Source organism: Miniopterus natalensis, chromosome 11 (genome assembly GCF_054644295.1).
Source record: "Miniopterus natalensis isolate mMinNat1 chromosome 11, mMinNat1.hap1, whole genome shotgun sequence".
NCBI classification, from domain to species: Eukaryota; Metazoa; Chordata; class Mammalia; order Chiroptera; family Miniopteridae; genus Miniopterus; species Miniopterus natalensis.
Genome location: NC_142091.1, coordinates 51,576,240 through 51,601,524, shown reverse-complemented (window position 1 = coordinate 51,601,524; position 25,285 = coordinate 51,576,240). Strand labels below are relative to the sequence as shown.

At 37.1% G+C, this 25,285-nt stretch overlaps 2 protein-coding genes across 8 annotated transcripts in view; one reads left to right on the top strand and one right to left on the bottom strand.

Moving 5' to 3' along the window:
- The window catches only part of GTF2H1 (general transcription factor IIH subunit 1), a 32,486-nt gene extending 8,250 nt beyond the window's left edge, over nt 1-24,236 (bottom strand). The window contains exons 1-11 of one of the 2 annotated variants that reach the window (XM_016219443.2): nt 24,091-24,236; nt 14,869-15,034; nt 11,639-11,831; nt 10,580-10,745; nt 9,544-9,637; nt 7,853-8,002; nt 7,647-7,726; nt 3,927-4,054; nt 3,727-3,814; nt 669-757; nt 178-295 (exon numbers count right to left, since the gene is read on the bottom strand). In XM_016219443.2, coding sequence (XP_016074929.1) covers nt 178-295; nt 669-757; nt 3,727-3,814; nt 3,927-4,054; nt 7,647-7,726; nt 7,853-8,002; nt 9,544-9,637; nt 10,580-10,745; nt 11,639-11,831; nt 14,869-15,022 — 1,260 coding nt within the window. In that variant the 5' untranslated portion in view covers nt 15,023-15,034; nt 24,091-24,236. Of the gene's footprint in view, nt 1-177; nt 296-668; nt 758-3,726; nt 3,815-3,926; nt 4,055-7,646; nt 7,727-7,852; nt 8,003-9,543; nt 9,638-10,579; nt 10,746-11,638; nt 11,832-14,868; nt 15,035-16,642; nt 17,231-24,090 lie in introns of those variants that run through there. The other variant, XM_016219444.2, reaches the window with a different exon arrangement.
- Nucleotides 24,237-24,660: 424 nt separating this feature from the next.
- The window catches only part of HPS5 (HPS5 biogenesis of lysosomal organelles complex 2 subunit 2), a 33,773-nt gene continuing 33,148 nt past the window's right edge, over nt 24,661-25,285 (top strand). For 3 of the 6 annotated variants that reach the window (XM_087821767.1, XM_087821766.1, XM_087821765.1), the window contains exon 1: nt 24,662-24,702. The gene's annotated coding sequence lies outside the window, so the exon portion shown is untranslated. Of the gene's footprint in view, nt 24,703-25,285 lie in introns of all 6 variants that reach the window. The other 3 variants (XM_087821762.1, XM_087821768.1, XM_016219445.2) reach the window with 3 other exon arrangements.

Sequence of the window (25,285 nt, the reverse complement as noted above, 5' to 3'; positions counted from 1 at the left end):
TTCTTCTTGAATACGCCAAATACCCTTTCTCCCTACCTCTTAATTTTTTCAATTTATTTAGCAGAAATGTTTTTAAACCCAATTAAAATATTATATAGTTCAATTTGGTTGTGTGCATAAAATAAGGACGTAATTGTGTATGGGAATTCTGGTTTTCAAACAGTACAAATTACCTACCTGAGTTAATTTGGGTGTATAAGCTTCCATTTCTTGTCTAATACTTTGAAAAGAATTAATAATGTCCTGACTTGTTGCATACTGCAGTGATTGGATTGGAGTTGGACCATGATAATACCTGAAGGTTAGCAAAGAAGAAATTACACAGAATAGAGGTGCTCAACATTTGTCTTTTAAACATTTTAGCAGTCTCAATACATTTTCTCCAAAGCAAAATATAATATAGCTAGAGATTTCAATAAAATAATTTACTTCAAAAAAGGGCAGAAAGATGAAAATAGCACAGAGAGCCAATATTTATTTTCTTGGCTTTGATCATTTAGGATCCTTTCCTGAAATGCACAAAGTACATTTTTAAGGAAAAAAATTACTGTACTTCAATGGTAACAAACTAATTAAACTTGAATGCTATGTTTGTAGAATATATTCTGCAATAACTTGTGTTATGTAACTATTCTGGCCCAAGTTAATTTAATATCGACCAAACTTACCTATCTGACTTCTTGAGGTTTAGTGCAATCGTTTTTATGGAATTATTTTTTCCCAAGTCTTCATATTCAATGGATTCTTGTAACTTTGCCTATAATTATTAACACAGCATTTTAAAAAAAATTTCCCTTAGCAAAGTAATAAACATGACTGAAAAAGTAAAACTGTATTAAGTCTTCCCACCATAACCTTCACTTCCTAGAGATGACTGCTCTACAGATGGTTAAACCCATTTTCTCACCAACCACTTACAGAGAACACCTTTCTTACACTCTGACCATACAAATTACTATTAAACTTCTAATTTTTGACAGTCTGGTAGGTAAAAATGTGCATTTTGCTATTTTCCTCCCAAATAAATAAAAGACTAATTTTATTATATGTGTTGCAAATACATTTTCTCCAATTTGGTGTTTGTGGTTTTTTAAAAAAAATTATTCCTTTTTTGCTTATTCTTCTGTGGATTAATTTTTGCTTAAATCTTTGATCCACTTGGAATTTATTTTAGAATAAGAAGTAAAGTAGGGAATCTGAGTTTCTTTTTACTAAATTATTAATCAGGCCTCCTAATACCATTTATAGAATAATCTTTTTCCCACTGATTCTGAAATGCCATGTTTATCATACATTGTAATTCCTCCATGTATTTGGGTATACCTCTAAACTTTTTTTAAAATTTATTGATTGATTTGAGAGAGATTCATTGGTTGACCCTTGTATATGCCCTTACTGGGGATTGCACCCAAAACCTTGGCATATCAGGATGATGCTCCAACCAAGCTACCCGGCCAGGGCCTGAATTCTTTTAAATATTAATGCTATCTTATTCTTTTTATTATTTATTTTTATTTTTTGAGAGAGAAAAAGAGAGAAACATCAATTTGTTGTGCCACTTATTTATGCATTCATTGGTTTATTCTTTTTTATTATTTATTGATTTTGAGAGAGAGGAAGGGAAAGAGAAACATCAATTTGTTGTTCCACTTATTTAAGTATTCACTGTTTTAAAAAAAGTTTTTATTAATTTCAGAGAGAGGGAGAGAGGGATAGAAACACCAATGATGAAAGTCATTGATTGGCTGCTTCCTGCGCATCCCCTATTGGAGATGGATCCCGCAACCCTGGCATGTGCCCTGACCGGGAATCGAACCAAGATCTCCTGGTTCATGGGTCGATGTTCAACCACTGGGTCACACCAGCCAGCCTCATTGGTTGATTCTTGTATGTGCCCTGACTGGGGATCAAACCTGTAACCTTGATGTATCAGGATGACACTCTAACCAACTGAGTTGCCTGGCCAGGCACTTCTGAATACTTTATTTTGGTTTTACTGATGTTTTCTCCTATGCTAGTAACAAACAGCTAAATTTCTATAGCCGTATAAAACATCAGTTACAAAAGACACCTGAAGACAATTTATGTAAAACATTTGTGAAAGTGATTCTATACTTCATTCTCTATATAGCTATGAAATTCATTTGGTCAACTCTCATCTGCAGCTAACAAGACTGGGATCAAAACATTTAGATTATGCCTTGGTTGGGTGGCTTAGTTGGTTGGAGCATCGTCCTGTGCACCAAAAAGTTGCAGGCTCAGTCCCTAGTTGGGGCCCCTTACGAGAGGCAATCGATTGATGTATCTCTCACATCGATGCTTCTCTCTCTTTCCCTCCCTTCCTTTCTCTCTAAAAATCAATACAAACATATCCTCGAATAAGAATAAAAAATAAAAAATAATTTAGGTTATTAAATATATCACAAAAAGATCAACTTGAAAACTTAGTATTTTAAATTGTCCATATTTTAAGAGTCTGAATAGTTCTCTTATAGTACAGGAACAAATCTGAATTCAGCATGATATTCAGAATACCACATGCATCAGTCCCACCTGAACTAGAGTCAGCCGATTTTTATAATCTCAACTCTATACCTTTCAGCCAACTTCAAGGCATACTAAAGTCATTACTTTTCACATATGTCAAGCTCACATCGACTTCTGCTGTTGCCTTACCTAAGTGAGTACAGGAGGCAACAATTCGATGTTTCTCTCTCTCCCTAAAATCAATAAATATGTCCTCCGGTGAGGATTAAAAAAACAAAACAAAACAAGCAAACAGAAAAACGGATAGAATAGCTTGGCAAAGTTGCATGGAAAGGAATATGCAAGTAGATAACTCTGTCCACACCCACCCAAGTGATTACTTCAGTATTTAATGAAAAGACATGTCTAGCCTTGAAATGCCAGGTTTAATATGAGGGCCAAATCCTATCTTTTAAAATCATTATACACAAACCTTAAGTTTTTCTTTCTCTCACATTGCCTTTGTTAAACTCTTTTTCCCAGAAAACAGAACTATATGTTAGTATGTGTGTATTTGTACATGTGAAGGGGGAAAAACACAAACAATAAAAGTAGCTAACTTATGAATCAGGCAATCACAGTTTGATTCCCGGTCAGGGCACATGCCTGGGTTGTGGGCTCGATCCCCCGAAGGGGTTGTGCAGGAGGCAGTAAGCCGATTAATGACTCTCATCATTGATGTTTCTATCTCTCTCTCTCTCTTCCTTTCTCTGTCTGAAATCAGTAAAGACATATTAAAAAATAAAAATAAAAAACAGCCCAGCCAGGCATGGCTCAGCGGCTGAGCATCGACCTAGGATCCAGGAGATCGAGCTCTGATTCCCGGGCAGGGGACATGCCCGGGTTGCGGGCTTGGTCCCCAGTCGGGGGACATGCAGGAGGCAGCCGATCAATGATGACTCTCTCATCATTGATGTTTCTATTTCTCTTTCTCCCATCCTCTCTCTGAAATCAATAAAGATATATTAAAAAAAAAAAAAAAAAATAGTTAACAGACTTGAGTCCACGGAAAGTTGGCTGGCGAGCCAATACTAAGGAAGTGCTTTTCAAAATGTTCTACAGTTTAAGCCAAATGCTTAGCGTGTTGGTCAGAAGAACTAAGACATTTGAAACAATCATGGGTCAACATAAGGTACTAGCAGTTACATAAGGTATCTGGAGAAACCTGAGCCCTCAATATTCCCAACTTTTTACCCATACCCTTTTGACTGCTGGCTGAAAGCAGTCCGCATCTCTGGAATTTCCATCAATGCTGCTGGGCTCACCATTTTGTTCATTTTGTGTTTCTCTAAAAACAAAAGAAAATAAATTAATGTTAAAAACCACAGGCAGAACGACAACACAACTCTTTCTGGCTATCTTGGAAAGCCCAGTCACTGCACCTTGCATGTATACTTAACTGTTTCCTGAGACCTGCTGCCAGGACCATGGCACTGTGATGGTTAAACCTCTTGATGATGGCAGCATTACTATTCTCCTTTATGGATTTAGAATTAGAAGTAGATGGCACAGAGGAAATGCCATAGCCCTGTAAGAAGCAATTTAGCAGATTAAAAATCAAATAAAGTTCTTAATTTTCTTATATGTTATGAGACATGTTTAGCTGAAAAAATTTTCTGGATGATGGGACTTTATTAATTCTGAGCACTACTAAATATTTATAGGTAAACATATAAAAGTGACATTATACACATAAAAAAATTAAGAAATACCACTAACTCCTTTTACCATCACCAAAAGAATCTTAACTTGAACTCTGCTTTTTTAAAAAAAATATGTTTTTATTGATTTCAGAGAGAGGAAGGGAGAGGGAGATAGAAACATCAATAATGAGTCATTGATCAGCTGCCTCCTACATGCCCCCTACTAGGGATCGAGCCGGCAACCTGGGCATGTACCCTGACCAGGAATTGAACCGTGATCTCCTGTATCCTAGGTCGACACTCAACCGCCGAGCCATGCCCGGCCGGGCAACGCTGCATTTTTTAAAGAGCAATTTTGGATCTAGTTAGCAAAATATTAATGAAGGAACAGTACACAGTGGGAAAAAAAAAAGCACGGACTTGTGAAGTCAGATAGATATGAAATAAAACTCTGGCTTTATCACTTTTCTAATGTTAGTCTAGCAAGCTCTATAAAATGGAGTATTTGGAGAATTAAATGGGATAATATTTTTAAACATGTACTGAGTACATGCTATGTGTTAGGCTCTGTAGTTAGAAAGTTGACGAGACCTTGTGCCAAAGGAGACAAAATACTAGTTAGTGGGATGCTAGGCTGTAAGCTAGTACACATAGATAGTTAAGACTTACAGGTGCTACAAGAAACTGGTACATCCCACAGGAGGAGAGGAGGGGTAGGTTTGAAAAGTTTCATGGAGTGCCATCTTGCAAGGCAGACATGGAGACAACACTCCATGATGAACAAACTACTTAAACAAAGGTATAGAAACAATGTAATACACATGGTACTGAGTTTGTATGTAGTTCAGTATAACTGCAATGAAAGGTGGGCCAGAGATAGGTGAGATAGAAGGCTGACAACTGACAAGTGAAACAATATCACTTCTGAAAGTGACAAATATTATGAAGAGGAAAAGTGACATTAGAACAGATATCTAAAAGACTGGTAGAAGCTAGTCAGGTAGAAAAGCAGGAAGAAGGAACAGCAAGTGTAAAGACCCTGAAGTAGAAAAAGATTGGGATAGATGTGAAGGTCATTGTGTCTGGAACATGAATGAGCGGAAGTAGCCCAAACTGAGATAGAAGTAGGCAGAGGCCAAATCAAGGTCCTTGTAGCCCTAGCCACTTTGGCTCAGTGGTTAGAACTTTGGCCTGTGAACTTAAGGGCCTGGGGCTCGATCGGGGCACGTGTGGGAGGCCATCAATCTATGTCTCTCTCTCCGTCTTCCACTCTCTCTTTGAAAAGCAATGGAAAAATATATCCTTGGGTGAGGATTTAAAAAAAAAAAAAAGAAAAAAAAGAAGGTCCTTGTAGGAGTTTTGATTTTATCCTAAGTTCAATGTGAAGCCACTGAAGAATTTTACATAGGGGAATATTATGATCTAATTTACAACTCTTACTGGTAGGAGAGAATGACCTATAGAGAACAAAAGTGGAAATAGGAAGATCAGTTAGGAGGCTAATGCAAGCAACTAAGCCAAAGATGGTAGCAGTCTAAAAGCAAGAGGGTGTAAGTATCTGTGGAGATAAAGCGACAGATTTATGAATGAGGACTTTATTACATGGCTATATGCATATATGATTTTGGAGTTCTGGGATTAGACAGACCAGAGCTATTTGGGAGTCATCATTACATATTTAGTATTTAAAGCAATGGAATGTAGAGAATATATTCAGAAGGAGGCCCAAGACAATATCCTGGGACAGTTACAACTAGAGGTTGACAGGGGAAGAAGAGGTACCAAAGGAAAAAGTGAATCAACCAACATTTCTATGAAGGGGATTACTTATACATCCTTACAATGAAATACTATGCAGGCAATAAAAATGTAGATAATAATAATAACACCTATTACTTACTGAACACTTACTATGCACCAGACTCTTTTAACTCTTGTAGCAATCCCACCAGGTCAGCACTATTTTTCCCCTGCATTTTAAATACTGAGACAATTGCTGTGCAGGTTTAAGGAGTACAATGTATTGATTTCATTTAAATATTGCAGTATGATTGCCACTGAGACTAACACCTCTATCATTGTCACATAATTATCATTTCACTGTTTGTGGTAAGGACATTTAAGATCTAGTCTCTTAGCAACTTTAAAATTTATACTACAGTATTGTTGACCATGCTGTGCATTAGAGCTCCAGAACTTATCTACTAGTTTCAAGTTTGTATCCTTAAACAACATCTCCCCAATTTTTCTATACCTTTCTACGGTCAGTATTATTAACCTTATTTGATAAGAAGACTGGACTTAGAAATGTTTAAAATATGACAGAATCTAAGTCAGGTAATTTGGTTTTAAAGTCTAAGAACTTAATTATGGCATATTTAGCTTGGATTGATATTGGTAATAGGCTAAGTGAAGAAGAAAGTTACACACATGCATGTAATAAAATATCATCTTTTTATTAAAAAAAAAAAAAAAAGCACTAAAATGTTTTTTCTCATCACATTAAATAAACTGTACTCTTTAAGCTTCCCTAAACTTCATTTTCTCAGGATGATTAAGAGGGCCCTATTTGTAATATGTTGAGAATCACCAAGGAAGTGACTGACTGCTGAGAATCACCAAGAAAAAACTGAATTTCATTATGCAAATGACTCACTTGGGTACCAAAAATTATTTTCTATTAATATATAATTTAGACTGTAGGACAAAATTTTAATATTGGTTTTCTCTCCCCGTGAGTAAATACACTAAAATTAGAGGAAAAGTTAGTGGGGGGAAAAAGATAGGAAGGTATGGGCATGTGTATACAGCCAGCAGAAATGGAGCCAAAAAAGGGGTAAGAAAATTAAGATATAAGAGTGTGAGAAGAATTACTGAGGAGGGCAGTTTCCTTTTAGCCCTGAAGATAGAGGCAGGGGTGGAATTTGCTTTGATTAGAAGATATTACCTCTTTTTCCATGACTGGATAAATATAAAAGTCTAGAGTCATGATGCTAAGGGAGGTAGCTCATACTTGGTCTGTTTGGCTGATGAAACATATTAGGACTAGTGTGGAGTAAGGATCGTGTGTGAGTTCATGGTGGGTAAATAATGAGAAATCAACAAAAGTTTATCTTTTGCTTATCTACAAATATTTATCCACATTTCTAGAGATTAATGTCAGCTAGAGCATAAAGCCAGACTCATCAACATGTTAAGCCTTCATTATTACCTGGAGAACTGTTGATGGCAGAGCTAGGAAATCCTTAAAAAAAAAGTTTTAGCAACTCATACAGGAATTGGTTTTCCAAGGCAATTTTAATAGTGAACAGTACTACTGAAAAGCACTGCTGATAAATCACTCCAAATAACAGTATTTCTATTGATTTATATTCTCACAAGTACTACATCCTCGCTTACGGCACTTTTAGAACTATAAAAATGTTGAAGACTAGGAAAAGACTGTTTTCTCTCATAAATCCTTTTACTGTTACTTACCTCATCTAATGTTTTATCTTCCAAAGCTGTCAAATCAAGTAGTGGGTTTTTCACTCCCAATGAAACCATTGTTTTTAATCCTAGAAAAGAAATAAAATGTCGATCAAGTCTTTCCTTTCTCAGAAATTAAAAAATTCACTAACAGCACTAATGAGTGGAGAACAGCAAATTAAATGGTAGTGTGTAAGAGATAAACAGTTAGTTACCTTTTTCATCTATTTTGGCACATTCTGCAAAGAGGTCCTTTGACCCTGTATTCAGCCGATCCCTGTGAAAATAATGGGACTGAAAAAAACGTGTCCAGAATTCCTTTTCTGTCATGCTGTGGGGAACATTTTCTGCGTATTTCATTTTTACTGTGGAAAAAAAACCATAATAGTTATATACTGCATTTTCACTTCTTAAAACCTCAAAGTTACTTGAAATATAGACTAGTCTTAATAGCAAAAACTAGATTATAAAACTGCTCGACTTTATATTCTGTATATAAAAATATAATAATAAATGTGAAATATAACTTGAGCGATTACGTGAGGTGTTACCTTTATAAATCTTTACCAATTACAAACAAAACCTTATTTGGTACCAAGAGAATTAACAAGTCTTGGAGTTTTAGTAGAAACACCAAGAATCTTGGAGTCAAACCTGAGTTTGCTCGTCTGATCATTATATATGTGCATTTTCAATCCAAGGCACTGTGTTAGGTGCTGGTAAAGTAAAGATCTCAATATCCTCTGGACATCAGTTCAGCACTCCAGAAGCTCATAGTCCAATAAGCAAAAAGGTTAATTAAGAGCATGAGCCAGAGAGCCTGAGTTTAAATTCTAGGTCTACCACTTACTCTAATATGGGGATAACAATCATACCTACTTCATAGGGTATTTGTGATGACTAAATGAGTTAATATACTTAAAGGCTTTAGATGGTGTCTGGCACATAGTAAGCACTATACAATTATGTTATCAGAAAGATATGCAAATCATTACATATAACGTGATAACTCTTTGAGGCAGACACAAGGCGCTGCAGAAGGAAAGGGGAGGAGGCTCTTATCTGTCAGAAGAAATCAGGATTTTATAGAAGTGGCAATGAGGTGATGCTTGAGCTGAGTTCTGTGGGAGAGGTATGTTTCCTAAGGACTAAAGGGGCAGAAGTGAGGAAGTGGGGAAAAAAGAACAGCATATGGTTTAAGTGAGCACTGGTTGGTTAAAAGAATGATTAAAGCAGTGGCTCTCAACTTTGGCTGCACATCATAAATTAGGGTTGGAGTCAAGACATTTATACTTTTAGGATGGTTTCTGCAAGCGAAAAAATTTGTGAGTTAGAAAGGTCACAGTGGAGGCAGCATGAAGGATGTTTTGAGTTAGTGCTCCAGAGAGACTCATTTACTGATGCCTCCGGAGGATACCATCTTGCTCAGGTTTGGTTAAGGGTAAATCAAGTGTTAACCACTGATAGAAAGAATGCGAAAGTCATTATACCAATGAATTTATGATAGTACATTATATACTAATTCTTTTTTTAAAAAAAATATATCTTTATTGATTTCAGAGAGAGGAAGAAAGGAGAGAGATACAAACATCAATGATGAGAGTCATTGATCGGCTGCCTCCTGCACGCCCCTGACTGGGGATCGAGCCCGCAACCCAGGCATGTGCCCTGACCGGGAATCGAACCCCGATCGCCTGGTTCCTAGGTCGAAGCTCAAGCGCTGAGCCACACCCAGCCGGGCACTAATTCTTAATATCTACCATATGTCAGGAACTCGGTAAAGTACTTCACATGTTTTGTTGCACTTGATCAGGAATAAAAATTAAACTTTTTGTTTTTCACTGATATATTATTGAATTCATCCAAACAAATATTTTAACTATCTGAAAAAACTGATTCATCTTACCTGCTGGATAGGTTCTAAATATGGACTCAATGATATCAGAGGTTAAATTGTATCTTAGACCATTACATCCATCTGTTTGGGGCCGGACATCAGCCTAAAAGAAAGACCACATACATATATATATAAAAATAATTTTTTTTTTCTCCGCAAAAATACCAGGGGAAGGTGTTAAGCACACAACAGACACTGGACAAAGGTAGAAAAATAGATTTTCTGAATGAATTACAGAGACAGAGGTAAGTCTCTCACCGTTACATGTGCAGAGAGACAAAGAATCCTGGCCTGGTTTCACATAATCTTAGTGACCTATAAAATCTACTTCCTCGAAAATCCTACATCTCCAAAAAGGCATGTTTATGTTTGGCCAAAAACAGATAGCTAGGGGAGCTTTAACATAAACTTGTACAGTTACCAAAACTATAACGCACAATGCTTACTAAATAAACAAATATTATCTGACAGGTTTAAGAAAGGCCTTATTACTAAATACTAAGCACACAGAAAGATGCTAAACACAAAATTGGTACTTAAATTTTTGTTAAATGTATAAATACTACTTTGGTTCTACCAGAGATAAGACTAACTAAATCCTATTTTTTAAATTCACAGGTAAGATACTCCTAATTTTTCTCTAAGATATATTTTACAAACCTTACTTTTTCTATACTGTGACAGTCATCATACATTTAACTTTGTATTGTATTGCAACCATAAAAAAGGTATTAGAAAGCCCTAAATTTTAAAGTACTTGGGGAAAGAAGAATTAGTCCAATTGCTAAAAGATTCTCTTTCAAAAATCCATTTGATTTCCAGCATGCTAGGGTCAGGTCCAGAAACCAAGAAAAATAACTAGCAAAAATATAAATTTAAAAAATACTGTATGTATTTAAAAATATTTTAGAATACAATGAATACTGAAGTATCCATTAATTTACTTTAAGGAAACACTAAATTTTATAAAATGGCATTGTTAACACATAATCAGGGTTTTCTTCACCCCCACCCTCCCTTTCAAAAACCAAGAAGGGTCACATACCAGAAATGCTGCTGAAATGCCAACATCCTGCTTATGATTGGAGGAGGAGGAACTCTCTGTTGAGTTCACATTTAAACGATTGGCCCAGAATTCCTCAGCACTGATGACTTGACTCACAACAAGGTCTTTATAAAGCTGAAATAAAACAGGATCTTCTTGCAGCATTCTGGGGATAGAACATACTGAATATATTGAACTTTCTAGAACAAAACACCATTTAGGTAAAATTTTAACAATACAAAATACTAAAACATACAATTTTCATTTTGTGATGATTGAACAGAAGATCATTTAGTTCATTTGTTAGTAATTAAAAGCAAAAACAAAACCAAACAAAAAAACCAAAACAACCCCACATTTTTGGAGGAACAAATAAAGTGGAGATAAACGGAAGTCTGAAGAAGCAGAGTCTAAAACTCTTTGAGGACACTGACTTGGTCTTATTCATCTCTATATTTCAGTGATTCAAAGGTCATTGTATCTGTTTTTGTACTGCACTATATTATTTTTTCACAAATAAATAAAGGTGAATGGAGAAGAGAGGAGGCATGCTTGAGATTTTTCAGCAACTAATTTTTAATGGTAATAAGCACTTGGAGCCATAGCACAGATGGCTTGAAAGATACTGGTCATGGAATTCATCTTATCAGAAATTCTCATCATTTTACAAGCTTTCTCAACTTTGTAACAGTAAAATTTCTTTCAGGTTTCTTATTCACAAACATACTTGTAATGGTTTAGTATCTTTTTTGTGACAGAGAACTGGGAAAAGGAATTAAGGGACCTTAGAACCTTCAAATCTCAGTTCTGTTCCTAATCAGATATTAGGCTTCAGGCAGTTAACTTCTGAGTTTATACATTCTCATTCGCCCAAATCTGAAGAGCTAGTAAGATGCTAAAGTTGAAAAAACAAACACACAAAGAGGTAAAGATACCACAGCCCTTACTTTCCTATATTATACTATTAAAGTGTAAGAGGTGAGAAACAGCAAGCTATTACTCTATAATGCTGGAGAGAACACAGTATCTCTTCAAAAGGCTACTCTTTTCCTCCTTCACCTGTTTTTCTCTTCAAGTTCTTTATTTGCTTTCCTCTTGAATTTGGGCAGTAGCTGCTGAAGAAGGTCTTTCACTGCATCTCGCTCTTTGACTGCTGTGCTTTCATTGGAAAAATGGAAGTTAGTTGTGTCCCCTGCGTGCAGGACCAGCTGAAGCTGAATTTTAGCTTTTCCTTCTGGACTGATTTTCTGGCCTGAAAAGAAACATGAGATTAATTAGATAAGGATACACACATTGTAGAAACTGCCATACAACAGGTTACTCACTTTGCAAAACGCACTCTTCTCAAATAATCCAGAGCATGTTTCAACAAATTCACTAACACTTTGCTTCCTTCTTTAGTATTCTTTTTGTGTGGCACTTCTCACCCATGGCTTCCACCTCCAGATACTAAAGAGCTTTTGTTTCCATTCAACTGGGGCAGATATCTTTAAAGCTTTCTAAACAGTCAACTAGTCACCCTGAATCCACCCTGAACAGCTGCCTCCAATCAACATTGTAAAAAAACCATTGACAGGATTCAAAAAACTATGAAACACAACTCATGGCTTGCTTACTAGTTGCAAAGGACAATATGTAATTTTACATTTGAGAGATCACTTTAACCAAGTGATCAAACCAGAATAACCCGACAGGACTGGCTTTCTGAGGTGACAGAATAGGAAGTAATCACCACCACCTATGTGTTAAGAGAGAATCAGGCATAATCGGAATGTGTGATAGTCTACAAGCCTATACTCAAAGAGACTAAAGAACTATAATTACATAATGAATCTAGGCTGGAGAGTGGTTTAAAAAAATCTCAACTCTAAAAAACATTACTGGGAAAAAAACCATTACTGGGACAACTGGGGAAATAAACATAAAATGGCCTGAGTATTAAAATTTTCATGGTGCGATAATATAAGCAAAGTGTACACACACAATAAAGCAAATATGGCAAAATAATAACTGTACTATTTAGGTGGGATGTTATATAGTACACATTGTACCACTCTTTAAAATTTTCTGTAACTTTGAAGACCTTCGTAATAAATTGGGACTGGGAATGTCAAAATATACCTACAAAATGGAGAATTTGTATTCTCAAAGAATAGTGCTTATCGTTATAAAGGAAACAGAGATCACAGGGGCTCTGTCCCATTAAATGGGTGACTCATGGTAGTGTGAACACACTGCCTAGAACCCTCAGCTCAAACGAACCTTTTTTAGTGGAGACACTGCTTCCAGACCAACAGTTTAGATGAACAATCTCACTGCCAGAGCAGCAATATAAAACAATTTACACTGTTAGCCAGCCTGTTCCATTGTCCAATTCCTCCAAAACAATCATTCCTAGGCTTCTTTCCTCAGTCACTGCTTTATCCTTGCTCTAGTTTAGCTCTCGTCTCTGAGAGGCCTACTTCTGTTTTTTAACAAGATAACGGCTGATTTTCACCTTAGTAATCTATTATTGATGACTTTCAATGGTTCCTTTCAGAAATGGCCATTCTATCAAAAATTCAACTTAAAATGAAAACTGATCTGGTGCAGCCCTGGCTGGGTGTGGCTCAGTGATTAAGAGCGCCAGCCTGAGCACCAAAGGGCTGCAGGTTCAATTACCAATCAAGGGCATGTACCTGGGTTGCAGGCTCGATCCCAGGCCCCAGTCGGGGTGTGTATGTGAGGCAATCAACTGATGTGTGTGTCTCTCTCTCTCCTTCCCTCCCTCTCTCCTACCAATAGAGAATTTTTTTCTCTAAAAATTAATGGAAAAATATCCTCGGATGAAGATTGGCAACAAACACAAAACAAAAAACCTGATCTGGTACAGAACTAGATTTTGGTGAATGCTCCCCTCCCCAAAAGCCTAGAATTGTGGAGAGACAGGAGGTAGGCATATTCTTTATTGCATGGTGGGGGTATCGCAATGAGTGTATTTCGCAAATCTATAGGGCTAGCATGCTAATACAGGAAGTTCCTAATTTATGAGTTTATTGTAGTACAAATGTTAGTTTGGTGAGACTATTATCAGGAAATTGGTGAGGCATTTTTCCACAAAGTTTTAAAAGGAGGTAATGTTACCAGGATAGTGGAAAAAAGACCAGATAGCTTAGGCAGTACTTAATTATGGTATATTTTAAATAGTATTTCCTTTTGAAAATTAAGCTTCTAAATTATTTCATTGGAGAAAGATGAGGATCTTGGCCATTTCCAAAAGCAAGGAGAGGTAAATCCTTGGGCAACTGTTTAAACACAAAGGACATTTGTAAACTGCACACTTGCAAGTTGAGGGCTGTCTATTTTTTGAAGTGCCATGTTCCTTGAAATCTACACACAATTTTATCCAGGAGAAGAATCTTATATCCAGTAAAATAAATCAATTCATATTATTGGTCGCAATTAAAATAACCACAATTTGTCAAGGACTTTGTTACCCAGACTTCTTTAGAGTCTCTCTTGTTCAAGATCAAGGTGAATCCTTTCAGAGTAAAGGTTCTAAATCTTAGGATTCACTTGGTGCTTTTAAACCCAATTATTATTGAGCCACAGAGTACCAAACACTTTGGGTAATATTTCAAAGTTAATCTTGCAAATTTGGAAAGAGAAGTTGTTTTTATTTTTGCATTTATACTTGAATATCATAAAAAGGAAAAGGATATAAAAATATTATGCTCTGTATATCTCTCAACTACATTCAGTATAAAACTGAGTATCTTCTCAACAGATGAAGGCCACATAACTAAAAATTAATTAGACACTTTGCTTAAATGATACAATTTTATTAAAGGGCAATCTGGCATCATCTATCAACATTTTAAATGTATGAACCATTTGAATGAATAAACCCAATGCAGGGATGTATCTCATACATACAACCTCACAAAGTAAAGTACATAGATGTATACCGCAACACTGTTTGCAATAATGAAATTCTGGAAACTTCCTCAATGTCCTTCAACAGAGGACTGGTTAAATACATAATTGTACATCCATTTGGTGGATTATTATGTAACTCTTAAAAGAAGGTATACAGAGATCTTTACATGAGGTAGGTTTACAAATGTAAAGATTTACATATGTACACACTCTATTATAAAGTGGAAAAGGCAGTTTACAGAATAATATATGTTCAGTAATCCCACGTTGTAATCATTTTTATATGGTTGATTTTTTTTGGACATTACAATAAAAAACCCACAATGATTTTTACAAGCAATCTTCTAAAATTACTAACAAATATGACTTACATTTAATATCTCCATACATATGGCTGATTGTAAATCTATCTTTGCCTTCAGGTGCCCAAGCAATTCTTTCTGCCATGAGGTATAGAGCTCCATCCTGCTTCTTTTGACGCACTTTCTTTACAATTAGTAAAACTTCTTCAGATGAAGTTGCCATGATGGCTAGGTGCTAATAGAGACAAAAAGATTTCACATCTCAGTTAGGGTCTGATTTACTGACTTCTAGAGTCCCTTCCAAATGTAAAACTTAAACTAATGAGGAGGGAAAAAATCTCTTCCCTCGTTCAAAGTTGAAGATATAGTTGTATAGCATTATTCCTTAAAAAAATAAAATTTCATTTTTCTCATGCCATAGGTGTGAATTTACATCACAGTTTGTAACACTTGGCAGTTTTTAAACCATTCCCACATATGATAATCAGAGTATTTTCAATTTATTTTCCCGTTATATTCTTAAATCTTAAATGCATGATTTGCCTACAAATGTTATCTTTTATATAATCTATATTTAGAATTGTAGAATTTCAGAATTACACAGGAGCCTAATAAATATTTAGTTCAAATTGTTTCAGCTGAAATAACTAAGGGCCACAGGGTTTGTGTGACCATTCCAGAACCATTCCCAGAGCTGAAACCACACCCACATTTCTTAATTCCTGGTCTAGGTTTCTTCCAGTACGCTTGAAAATAAAATTGAATCAAAAAAATTTTTTTTTAATTTTTCAAAATGTTACATATAACGGCACTGCATTTGGGACTGTAATAGTCAAATTAAACATTATCTTCCTGACTACAATCCTGTTGATTTTCTTGATTATTACTATATGGAAAACATTAAAATAGCAGCTGCGTAGAGAAAACATGTAGAAGTAGGACTGTCAGATAAAATACAAGATGCTCAGGTAAATTTGAATTTCAGATAAATACATTCTTAGTATAACTATGTCTCAAATATTGCATATACTAAATCATTATTTATTTATTATCTAAAATTCAAACTTAACTGGGTTTCATGTATTTTTATTTGCTACATTCAGCAACTCTTTGTAGATCCTAATCTTAAAGAAACTTAATGTATTTTCACAATAAAGGCATATGTAAGTGCAGTAATACAAGCAATCAGGTGAGGAGAAGATTTCTACTAAGTACCACAGTGGAGTACCTGGAAAAGATGCCAATTGCAGTTCCTAAATTTTGATTGGTGGATAGGTAATTTTATGTGATGGTTTTGAAGTTCAATTGTCTTGAGTTAAATCCCAAGTTCATTCCTCATTAGCTGTGTAACCTTGGATAAGTTAATCTCTCCTTATGAAATGAGGCTACTAATACCTGCTTTACTAGGTTGTTTGAGGATCAGAGATAATATATGAACCAAGAATCTGGAATACAGGAAGCACTCTCTAAATGGTAATACCTACTATTAAAACATTACATGGCAGCCCTGGCCCCATAGCTCAGTTGATTAGCGCATTGTCCTGATATGCCAAGGTTGTGGGTTTGAGCTCAGGTCAGGGTATATATAAGCAGCAACCAATGAATACATAAGTGGGACAACAAACTGATGTTTCTTTCTCTCCCCCTTCCTGTCTAAAATTCAATAAAAATTTTTTTTAAAACATCACATGGCACAGAGGGTACTTTGTCACAGATATATTCAACTGTTAATGTTATGCAGTAATAGCAATATAGAATAAGTAATTTTATTTTCATGATTTAAACTGTGCAAACACTGCTGAAAAGCACCCTACAAGTTAACAGTACATTACAATATATTTACTTTAAAAATATATTCCTTTTGCCCTGGCTGGCTTTGCTCAGTGGTTAGAGCATTGGCCCATGTCTCTCACATCGATGTTTCTCTCTTCCCCTTCCACTCTCTGAAAAACAATGGAAAGAATATCCTCAGGTGAGGATTTAAAATATACATATATATTCCTTTATAAAAGGTTCATAGAACATCGGCATGCCAACATGTGACAAAACTCTCAAAGCATGTTACCAATTCTGTGATAGCAAGAATGCTTCCAAGTGTTGTCAGTTTTACAATCATGTCACCATTTGAGATGTAAATAAAAAATGAATCGTACAGTGGAAAGTTCCTGCAATAATACTTATTAATATGGACTTTCATAGATGTGGTTTCACAATAATTTACAGTATCAGCTTTTCTGCCCCAGCCCCCCAAAACCAAAAACAAACATTTTACTAAGTTTCACACTGCAAAAATCCTTGTCTTTTGCTGTTTTCTACTTTTTCTTCCCTGTTGGTTCTCCTGTTTTTTTAGAAATATGGTCTTTTTCATCTGATTCCACCAGCTCCTCCCCTTTTGGGAGAAGCCTATCTATCTTACCGTTCCCTGGGACATCATCACCATTGTCCTCATGTATGTCAGACCATTTTATTACCATATCCAGCTCTGGAGTGGGAGGTTTCTTCCCAGTAGTGTAGGTTTCCAGAGGTGGTGGGTGCATAGTTTGACTTCCACATCTTGAATTCCTTTGGAGGCTCCTTGGGCACCTTGACCACTGCCTCTCCCAGTCTGTTGATCTGGGGCCCTGAGACTGGTCTCCTCCAGCTGGCTGTTTTCCTCCTCTTCAGAGGAGCCTGAGCTGCTGCTCCTGTAAGGCTCAAAACGGCTCAAAAGGTCCTTCTTTTCCTTGACTGCCATGACAGCTATGTACCACAACCCAAAACTGAGAATTTAATACTTAATACTTCAGATGCCATTTCCCCAATCTTTTAACAATCAAATGCCTTCAACTGCTTTCCATATCTTGCTGAAGAATTATTTATATATATGGCTAATGTGTTACCTAGGAAACAGCCTAGAGCCCCACCCCCCACCTTTCTCCTAAATCCTGGGACTCTTAAATGCCCAACCCAAATGCTAGAGGATTGAGTGTGAATGTCTGGAATAGGAGGCTGAAAAGACCTCTGAGCAAAGATGCCATGATTGATGGTGATGTCTACCATGGGCTGTGATGGAATAGCAAAAATGCCACATATATGCCATTTCTGAAGTTATAACTAGTTTTCATTCCCAAAGGAACAATTTAAATACAATTTTAAAACATTTACTTCTTCAGGAATACTTTGAAGTATAATTTTAGAGAAGTTGGCACATTTAGGTATCATATAAGAATTAAATTTGCCCTGAGTAATCAAGAGAAGCTTTATTGAAACATTTTAACTGGAGGTGAAATAAAATGGGATCAATGAAATATTAGGTGTGCCATTAGCTATTCAAAATAATTGAGGAGAACTTGTATTTGGACATAATGGGAAAGTAAACATTAGTAAGAGTGGCAGGCATTAAAAATAATAGAAATTGGCAATTCTTTTATAGAGGTATCTGAAAAATAAAAACAAATAACTTCTTAAACCATCACCTCTTAGGATTAATGAAAAATGCCACTGGGTTAAAAAGCTAATATTTCTTATTCACTGAAGCAGTGATTTAGAAATAAAAAATACAAGTTAAAAGAAAAGTGAAATCTTGCCTGGCCGGGCATGGCTCAGTGGTTGAGAGTCAACCTAGGATCCAGGCGATCAGGGTTCGATTCCTGGTCAGGGCACATGCCTGGGTTGCGGGCTGCAGCCGATCAATGACTCTCTCATCATTGATGTTTCTATGTCTCTATCCCTCTCCTTTCCTCTCTCTGAAATCAATAAAGATATATTTTAAAAAAAGAAAAGTGAAATCTTAATTTCTCTGAAGCTGATTACCTGAATTTTGAGTAGCTATTCCTTCTCTTATGACACCCTACCCCAAAAGTGGAAAGGAAAAAGGTCAGTGTGAATACACTTATTCAATAAATGTATTCTTAGCCAAGGAGTCTACAGTTATCCAAATGTGAATGAATGTCAGTTTGATTTCTGCTTTCAAAGAGCTTCCAGGCTAGTGAGCTAGATGTGTTAGTGTATGCAAATTGCAGTGTGTGAAGTCCCAAAAGGGAGACAAAAAATGTTCTGAATTAGGACTCAGTCTATTTCTTCACATGGGAGGCTTTGTCAAAGGTTTGTCATCGATATTTTTTGGGGGGGCAATTAAAATTTTTTTGATGTAATCAATAAACAAAAATGCATAGGACTTAGGCATTCTATTTGATGCATTGTATACAACCCATATTATCATTACCCAAAATAAGACAGATAACATTTCCATTACTCCTGAAAATTCCCTCATGTTCCTTTCCAGTCAGTTCTCTTGCTCTCACCATTCAGTGACTACTTTCTGATTTCTATCAGTACAAGTTAGTTTTTGTCTGTTCTAGGGTTTCATATAAACAAAATCATGCAGTATGTATTCTTTTTTGTCTCTGGCTTTTTGCTTAACCTGATTTTTTGAAATTTACCATATATTACATGTATCAGTAGTTTATTCTTTTTTATATATGTTAGTTATGAATTGGGTCTTGAATGATGATTTTGTTAGAGAAAGGAAAATAGGCATTATAGGCAAAGGGTGTGGTTTGCGGGCAAAAGCTTTAGACTCTCTAGGAATTTTAAGTAGCCTGCTTTGGATATAGCATGAAGTTCATCATACAGATCTGTGGGCCATAAAGTTGGATGGTTAAGACAGAGGCAGACAGTGGAGAATCACAAAATCTCAAAAGACTTTTCAATAGGGATGTGATTTGTATTTTAGAAAAATAATACGCAGGCAATATGAGAAATGCTGAAGAACGGGACCAGAAAGGGTCTAAACCAGGCTGGTGGCAGTGAGAATGGAGGAAGGGACAAAGAGTACTGAGGAAGGAGGGTGAATAGACACTGTAAATGCTAAAGGAGGTATCACAGAAGCTTGCTTATACCTCACTTGTTGACATGAGTATAGTGGTGCCATTTAAGGAAATAAGGAAGAACAGGTTCGAAAGTGAACACAAGGAAATCAGCTCTGGACATGGTGAGTGTGTGGTGCAGTTGAATCATGCAAGTGGAGATAAGTCTATACGATGTGGGCATTTGTAAATGTTGGGATGAAGCCTAATAAGTTTAGTTAAAAAAATGGTATTTTCAAAATTCCCTAATCCCACAATCGTAACATCAATTTTCTTAATTTTAAATTGTGCTTCTTTTATCTGTATCCATCTTACAAATGTAATCTTGAAGTACAAACCAGTTAATTATCTTGTTTTTTCACTTGCCAATGAAAATATTTCCCCACACTGTTTTACAATTACTACAGTTCTGGTCAATAGATCATATATAATAATGGGTTAAAATTTTTAATACTATCTTTTAACCAATTTATTTGCTGTCCTCCTAAGATTTTGGTTAGAGGGTCATTGCCCCTTAAAAAGTTTGATTCCACAGTCCTAAATTTTAAAAACTCTATCTAAATTACTGAATTCTTAATAATATGTACCAGGTATTGGACTAAATTCTTTATAGGTGTTATCTCATTCAGTTCCTAGTTAACAATCCTGAGGTAGGTTCTATTATTAGCTCCATTCTGTGGATAAAAGAAACTGGGTCTGAGAAATCAAGGTACTTTCCCAATACATCAAGGAGTAGCAGAACTGGGTTTGAATCTGGGTCAGCCTGACCTTGGAGTTTCACTATGCTATTTTGCAAATATATATGACTGGAGGAGGGATATACACCCAATTTAATAGTGGTTACCTACAGTGACAGGATTACAGATGATTTGAATTTCTGTTTTCTGGATTATCTACAATAATATGTATTTTATAATGAGAAAAGTAGTTATTAAAATTGTCTTTTCAAGTTTATTCTCTATCAAACCATATGTTAATAAGGTAACATGGAAAAGTGTTAGGGGTGTTAGTATGGGTAAGAATGAAAACAATTTTCAATTTCTGTAATATATGTATATCAATTTTTATTTAGCTTAAAAAATTTAATTCATAAAGGACATTTTATAACATCTATGGAACCATTAAACACTTTAATATTCATTTTCTAATATTCATTTTAATAAACACATAACTATGAAAATTTTAATAAACCTGTCTGTACTATGTAAAATTATACTGCATACCACACAAACAACATTTTAGAAAATATGAATTAAAATCTAAGATGGGAAGAGAGGATAAGCAGATAATTATAAGATAATTTTAAATATGTTAATATATGGAGGAAAAGCAGTGAGCAAGGACAGCTGATAGAGCAAGTCCCCAGTTAACTGGGCTTATAGGCACAAATAAAGAGTGTTAGCTTTGGGAAAAAATAAACTTTTCTGAGATGGAAGGTAAGGAAGAAAAGATGAGTGAAGACAGAAAAACTGTAAAGTGGAGAATAAATTAGATGAATAGAACTGACTTTATTAGTTACTTTAAATCAAATGGGAAAAACATACATTCTTATGTACAGAGTGGGACAAAAGTAGGTTTACAGCTGTTCGTATGTAAATTATTTAATAATAACACAAGAATAAACTCTGTTTTGCATACTCACAACTGTAAACCTACTTTTGTCCCACCCTATATAAAGGATGTAAAACAATTTATATGAAAATCCATTTGGGGGGACTTTAAAAATAGAGATAAGTTATTGAATATTGGGCATGACTAGTCAATTGTCTCACAGCTACCTTGCTTGGCAAATTTCCCTGGTCATCTGTAGCAGCTCTGTTAATTGTTCTAGGACCAGTTATAGGAAGTTTAATAGAACCAATACGGGTATCCTACAATAACTTCTAATTTCTAGATTTTTCTTGAAGGTGGTTCCTTGGGTAGCAAAAACTTCCCAGTACACCTCTGCAAGAGACACAGGCTATTTTATTTATGACAAAATATTGGTGTAGTTACATTTAAACAAATTGGCTTGATGAACATCTGGCTTTACTTAAAAGGTTATTTACTTTATGAAACAATCTGCCACGAGACTTCTTTAAATAGCAAGATCCTCCAGTAAAGGCATTAATTCATTTGCAGTTAAATATTTGCCTGAAGCTAAATGCACATGTTTTGCTCTGAGCCTCTGCACCTTCTCCTTCCTTCCCATTAACTAACTTTCACTCATTTTCCCCCTACTCTAAGCTTCAAAGTTACTAGGCAAGGTCTTCTGTTCTTCTTTATAGCACTTATCACAACTGTAATTAATTTTTAAAGTAATTCATTTAATGTCGTCTCCCCCGACAAACTGAAAGCTTCAAGAAGCGTAGAGGCTACATGTAGAGTGTTTAGTGCAATACAAGCACCCAGCAGCCTATTTTGGCCTATAGGAAGAGTTCAATAAATATCTATGACACCTACTTGAGATCTGTTATTAAAAGGATACAATCTTGGTAAGACACAAGAAACCTTTGCACATACATCTGCAGCTAAATTCCAGGAAGCACTATAGCTTTCTACTCACAGATCAGAGGATCATTCTTCATAGATTCCTGTAACTGGCTTATAAGGAAACAGGGATAGGAAGAAATTGAAACTATTCAGCAGAAACCTTTATATTACTGCATCTCTACATTTCCATCACCTACATCCCCTTTTCCAATGTGAAGAGGTAAATGGGGCAAAAAAAAAGGTAACAAGTGAAGTATAAACTCCTTATCACCTTCTAAAGAGGAGTTGCTGTATCTGCCAGCATACAAAATGGAGATTTGGAATGCTGCTTGCCATTAGCAATCCAATTTTTTTTAACATTCAGCATTACAGGGAATAAGACCATGGAAGTATAGAAAGAGTAATCAAAATGTGCTGTTTTAAGGATAGTTACACACAAAGAAAATTTTAAGAGGGAACAACTAATGAAGCAATTTTAAGACTGAGCACTTTTTTATCTTAAAACAGTGCAGGGAGAGGGAGGAGGAGGAAAATGCGACAGAGAAGTGCAAGATAGAGGGAAAGGCATGCTCATATTCGCTTATAAATAATGCATGCTGAGAAGAGTACAATACCAAAATCGAGAGGACAATCAGTGGGTAATCAAAATGGGGAAATGAGGGTCTACTGTCTGTTTGACACTGCCACAGTGAAGGCAGGAAGGAGAAAGGAGGAAGGGCACAAAGACGCCTCTCGCAGCAGTATCCATGAAGTGGAAAGTGGTCTGAATGCAAGGAAAGCAGAAGGTACACTAGGCAACGTTCTGATGGTGGGTGAAAAACCCCAGTAGCACAGAAAGGCAGGGCTAAAAGGTGGAAATACAGGCCAGTAGGGTGAAGATATAAGCCTCCAGCAGTGCATACAGGAAGTTGTAATAACTGACTGGAGCAGATCATTTTGGTCATTACTTTTAAGTGATTTCTGTCTCTTTGCACCAATCTTCCTAGTATTTTTTAAAAAGCTATCTTTGCATTTGTGTGGATTAATTTTTTTCACATTTGCACTACCATACGTATTTAATATCACTAGGAGAGACTCAGTATCACTCCTCAATTTGTTGCACTGCTAAATGTTGGCTTAGTGAGGGTAGCAGAACAGGTTTACTGGCCCCAAATTCTCTTCCTCCTTCTCAAATGAGGAATTTAGGTCTGCTAAGGTACAAAGTTCTCTCTAGAGCCCAGTCCTTCTGTAAGCCATAGGCCTGATCGTAAAGGTTATTTTCCCTTCTGCTGTGACATTTCCATTTCATTTGTTCTCGTTTTGACTTTGCTTTATATATTAGGATTCCTGGTAAGAAGTCATAGGGAGGAACTGTTCCACTCCTTTATGGAGTCAATACTTACTGCAAGGTACATTTCAAAGCACTTTCGCAGACCCTAAAACGGGCGTTTAAGAGTCAACCGGATAAACCTTCTTAGCCAACATTCATGTATTTCCATGTGCTGGTGGTCTATTTCTAAGATGATCAAATCAGGCACAGTCCAAAACTGGTAGAGTGGTCTGTGGACTGGCACACGTGTTACGGTTTTAAGAGCGGTAGGACTGACAGGTGAAGCACAAAGTGTGCAGACACTGAGGAAAAAGCTTTTTCTCTTACAGAAGCCGAAAGACTCAACAGCACATTTCCTAACGGGAAGGGTTCCTTTTCGAGGGAGAGGCCTCCAGGTCCTTCATTCTCGTAAGCCAAGTCTGATCCCAGCTTTGGGTGAATCTTCTGTACCCTGCTCTCAGTAGAGGGGTCCTATAACCAAGTATATTAAGGGCCGCTTCTTCCCCGCTTCAGGATAATAACGGGCTCCCCAGAATGCAGGCGTGGGAGTTGTGGGGACGGCGACAGACACACAGAAAAAAAGGGCAGAATCCGCGCCGTCCAGCGGCCCCGGGGCCTGTCAGCAATTCACCTACCCACCCATCTCCATTCTTCAGAACTTACCAGGTGGGAGCTACGGCCCTGGGCAGGGAGTAAGTAAGTGGGATGGGTCGAGTCGAGTTCCGCCGCGCTTCTTAGCGACGCTGCGGAGAAGAGGCTGAAAACCAGTAGCCGCCGCTGCCTTCGCCACCACCTCTGTTACTGGGTGGTCTCGCCTCCATCGCTGGCTGCGAGAACTCTGAGGGCACGTGACCGGAAGTACCAAGGCGGGCCTCCGGAGCACGTGACTCCTGAGCACGGCCGCCATGACACCTTCCGCTTGTTCCCTCCCTTCCCCGCCGGTTCCCGCCTGTTTCATTTTCTCTCGCCGGCTTTAAGCGGTGAAGGGTCCCGGGATCCTGGCTGGCTCACCCCTTTGGCTTAGAGCTTCTCCGGTCCCGGCCGGTGCTTTGTCTTCGACCAGCAGCTGCCCGCTGACTGCAGGCCGCAGAGAGCGTAATTGCGACGGCGGCCTGAGGGGGAGGGACCACGCGCAAGCAGGGGCGTAAGCCGTCACGTGACAAGGAAGTACCGTTAACAGCTTTGTCCCGGCGTTCTGGGCGCTCCAGGATGACGTAAGCCAGGGAGGGGAGGAACTAATGGAGACACAGGCTCCGGTGAGGCTGTAAGTGCTCGGTGAGTGCCGCGGCGCGTAGCCAGGAGAGGCGTTGCGAACCTCTGAAAGTTGGGGGCTACCGGCATGGAGATGGTGGAGCGAGGCTGAGGCTTGGATTTGGAAGTTGGTTACTGAGCCTCCTCTCCTTAAGACATGAATACAGAATTAAAGTTTAGCTGTTAAAGTTAGTAGTTCCGCTAGGCGGGGAGATTTTCTTGCAGGCACGGACTGTCTCCCCCCGTGCGTGCAAAACCTATTGAATGCATCAGTGAGTCGGTCGCCATTTCTGCCTGAGGTGGAGAGTTCTGATTATTACTTTTTAGGAAGAAATACCCAATCTCCTACTTTCCCTCCACGTAACTTGAACTTTTGCCTCCTTCTCTTTTGCCTCGTCTTCCTTCCATGTGAAAAGAGAATGCTGTGATTTGCATTTGGTGTGAGCAGCAAACACGGTCCATTAGTAAAGTGATTACAGTATACTAGTGTTACCGGGGAGTGTTCTAGAGGGAAAGATTGCAATCAAGAGACAAAGTAGAAAAGAAAGCATGAGTTTATTGGCTGTAGCAAAAATATACTTAGGACAGTGAAACAACAAGGTGCATA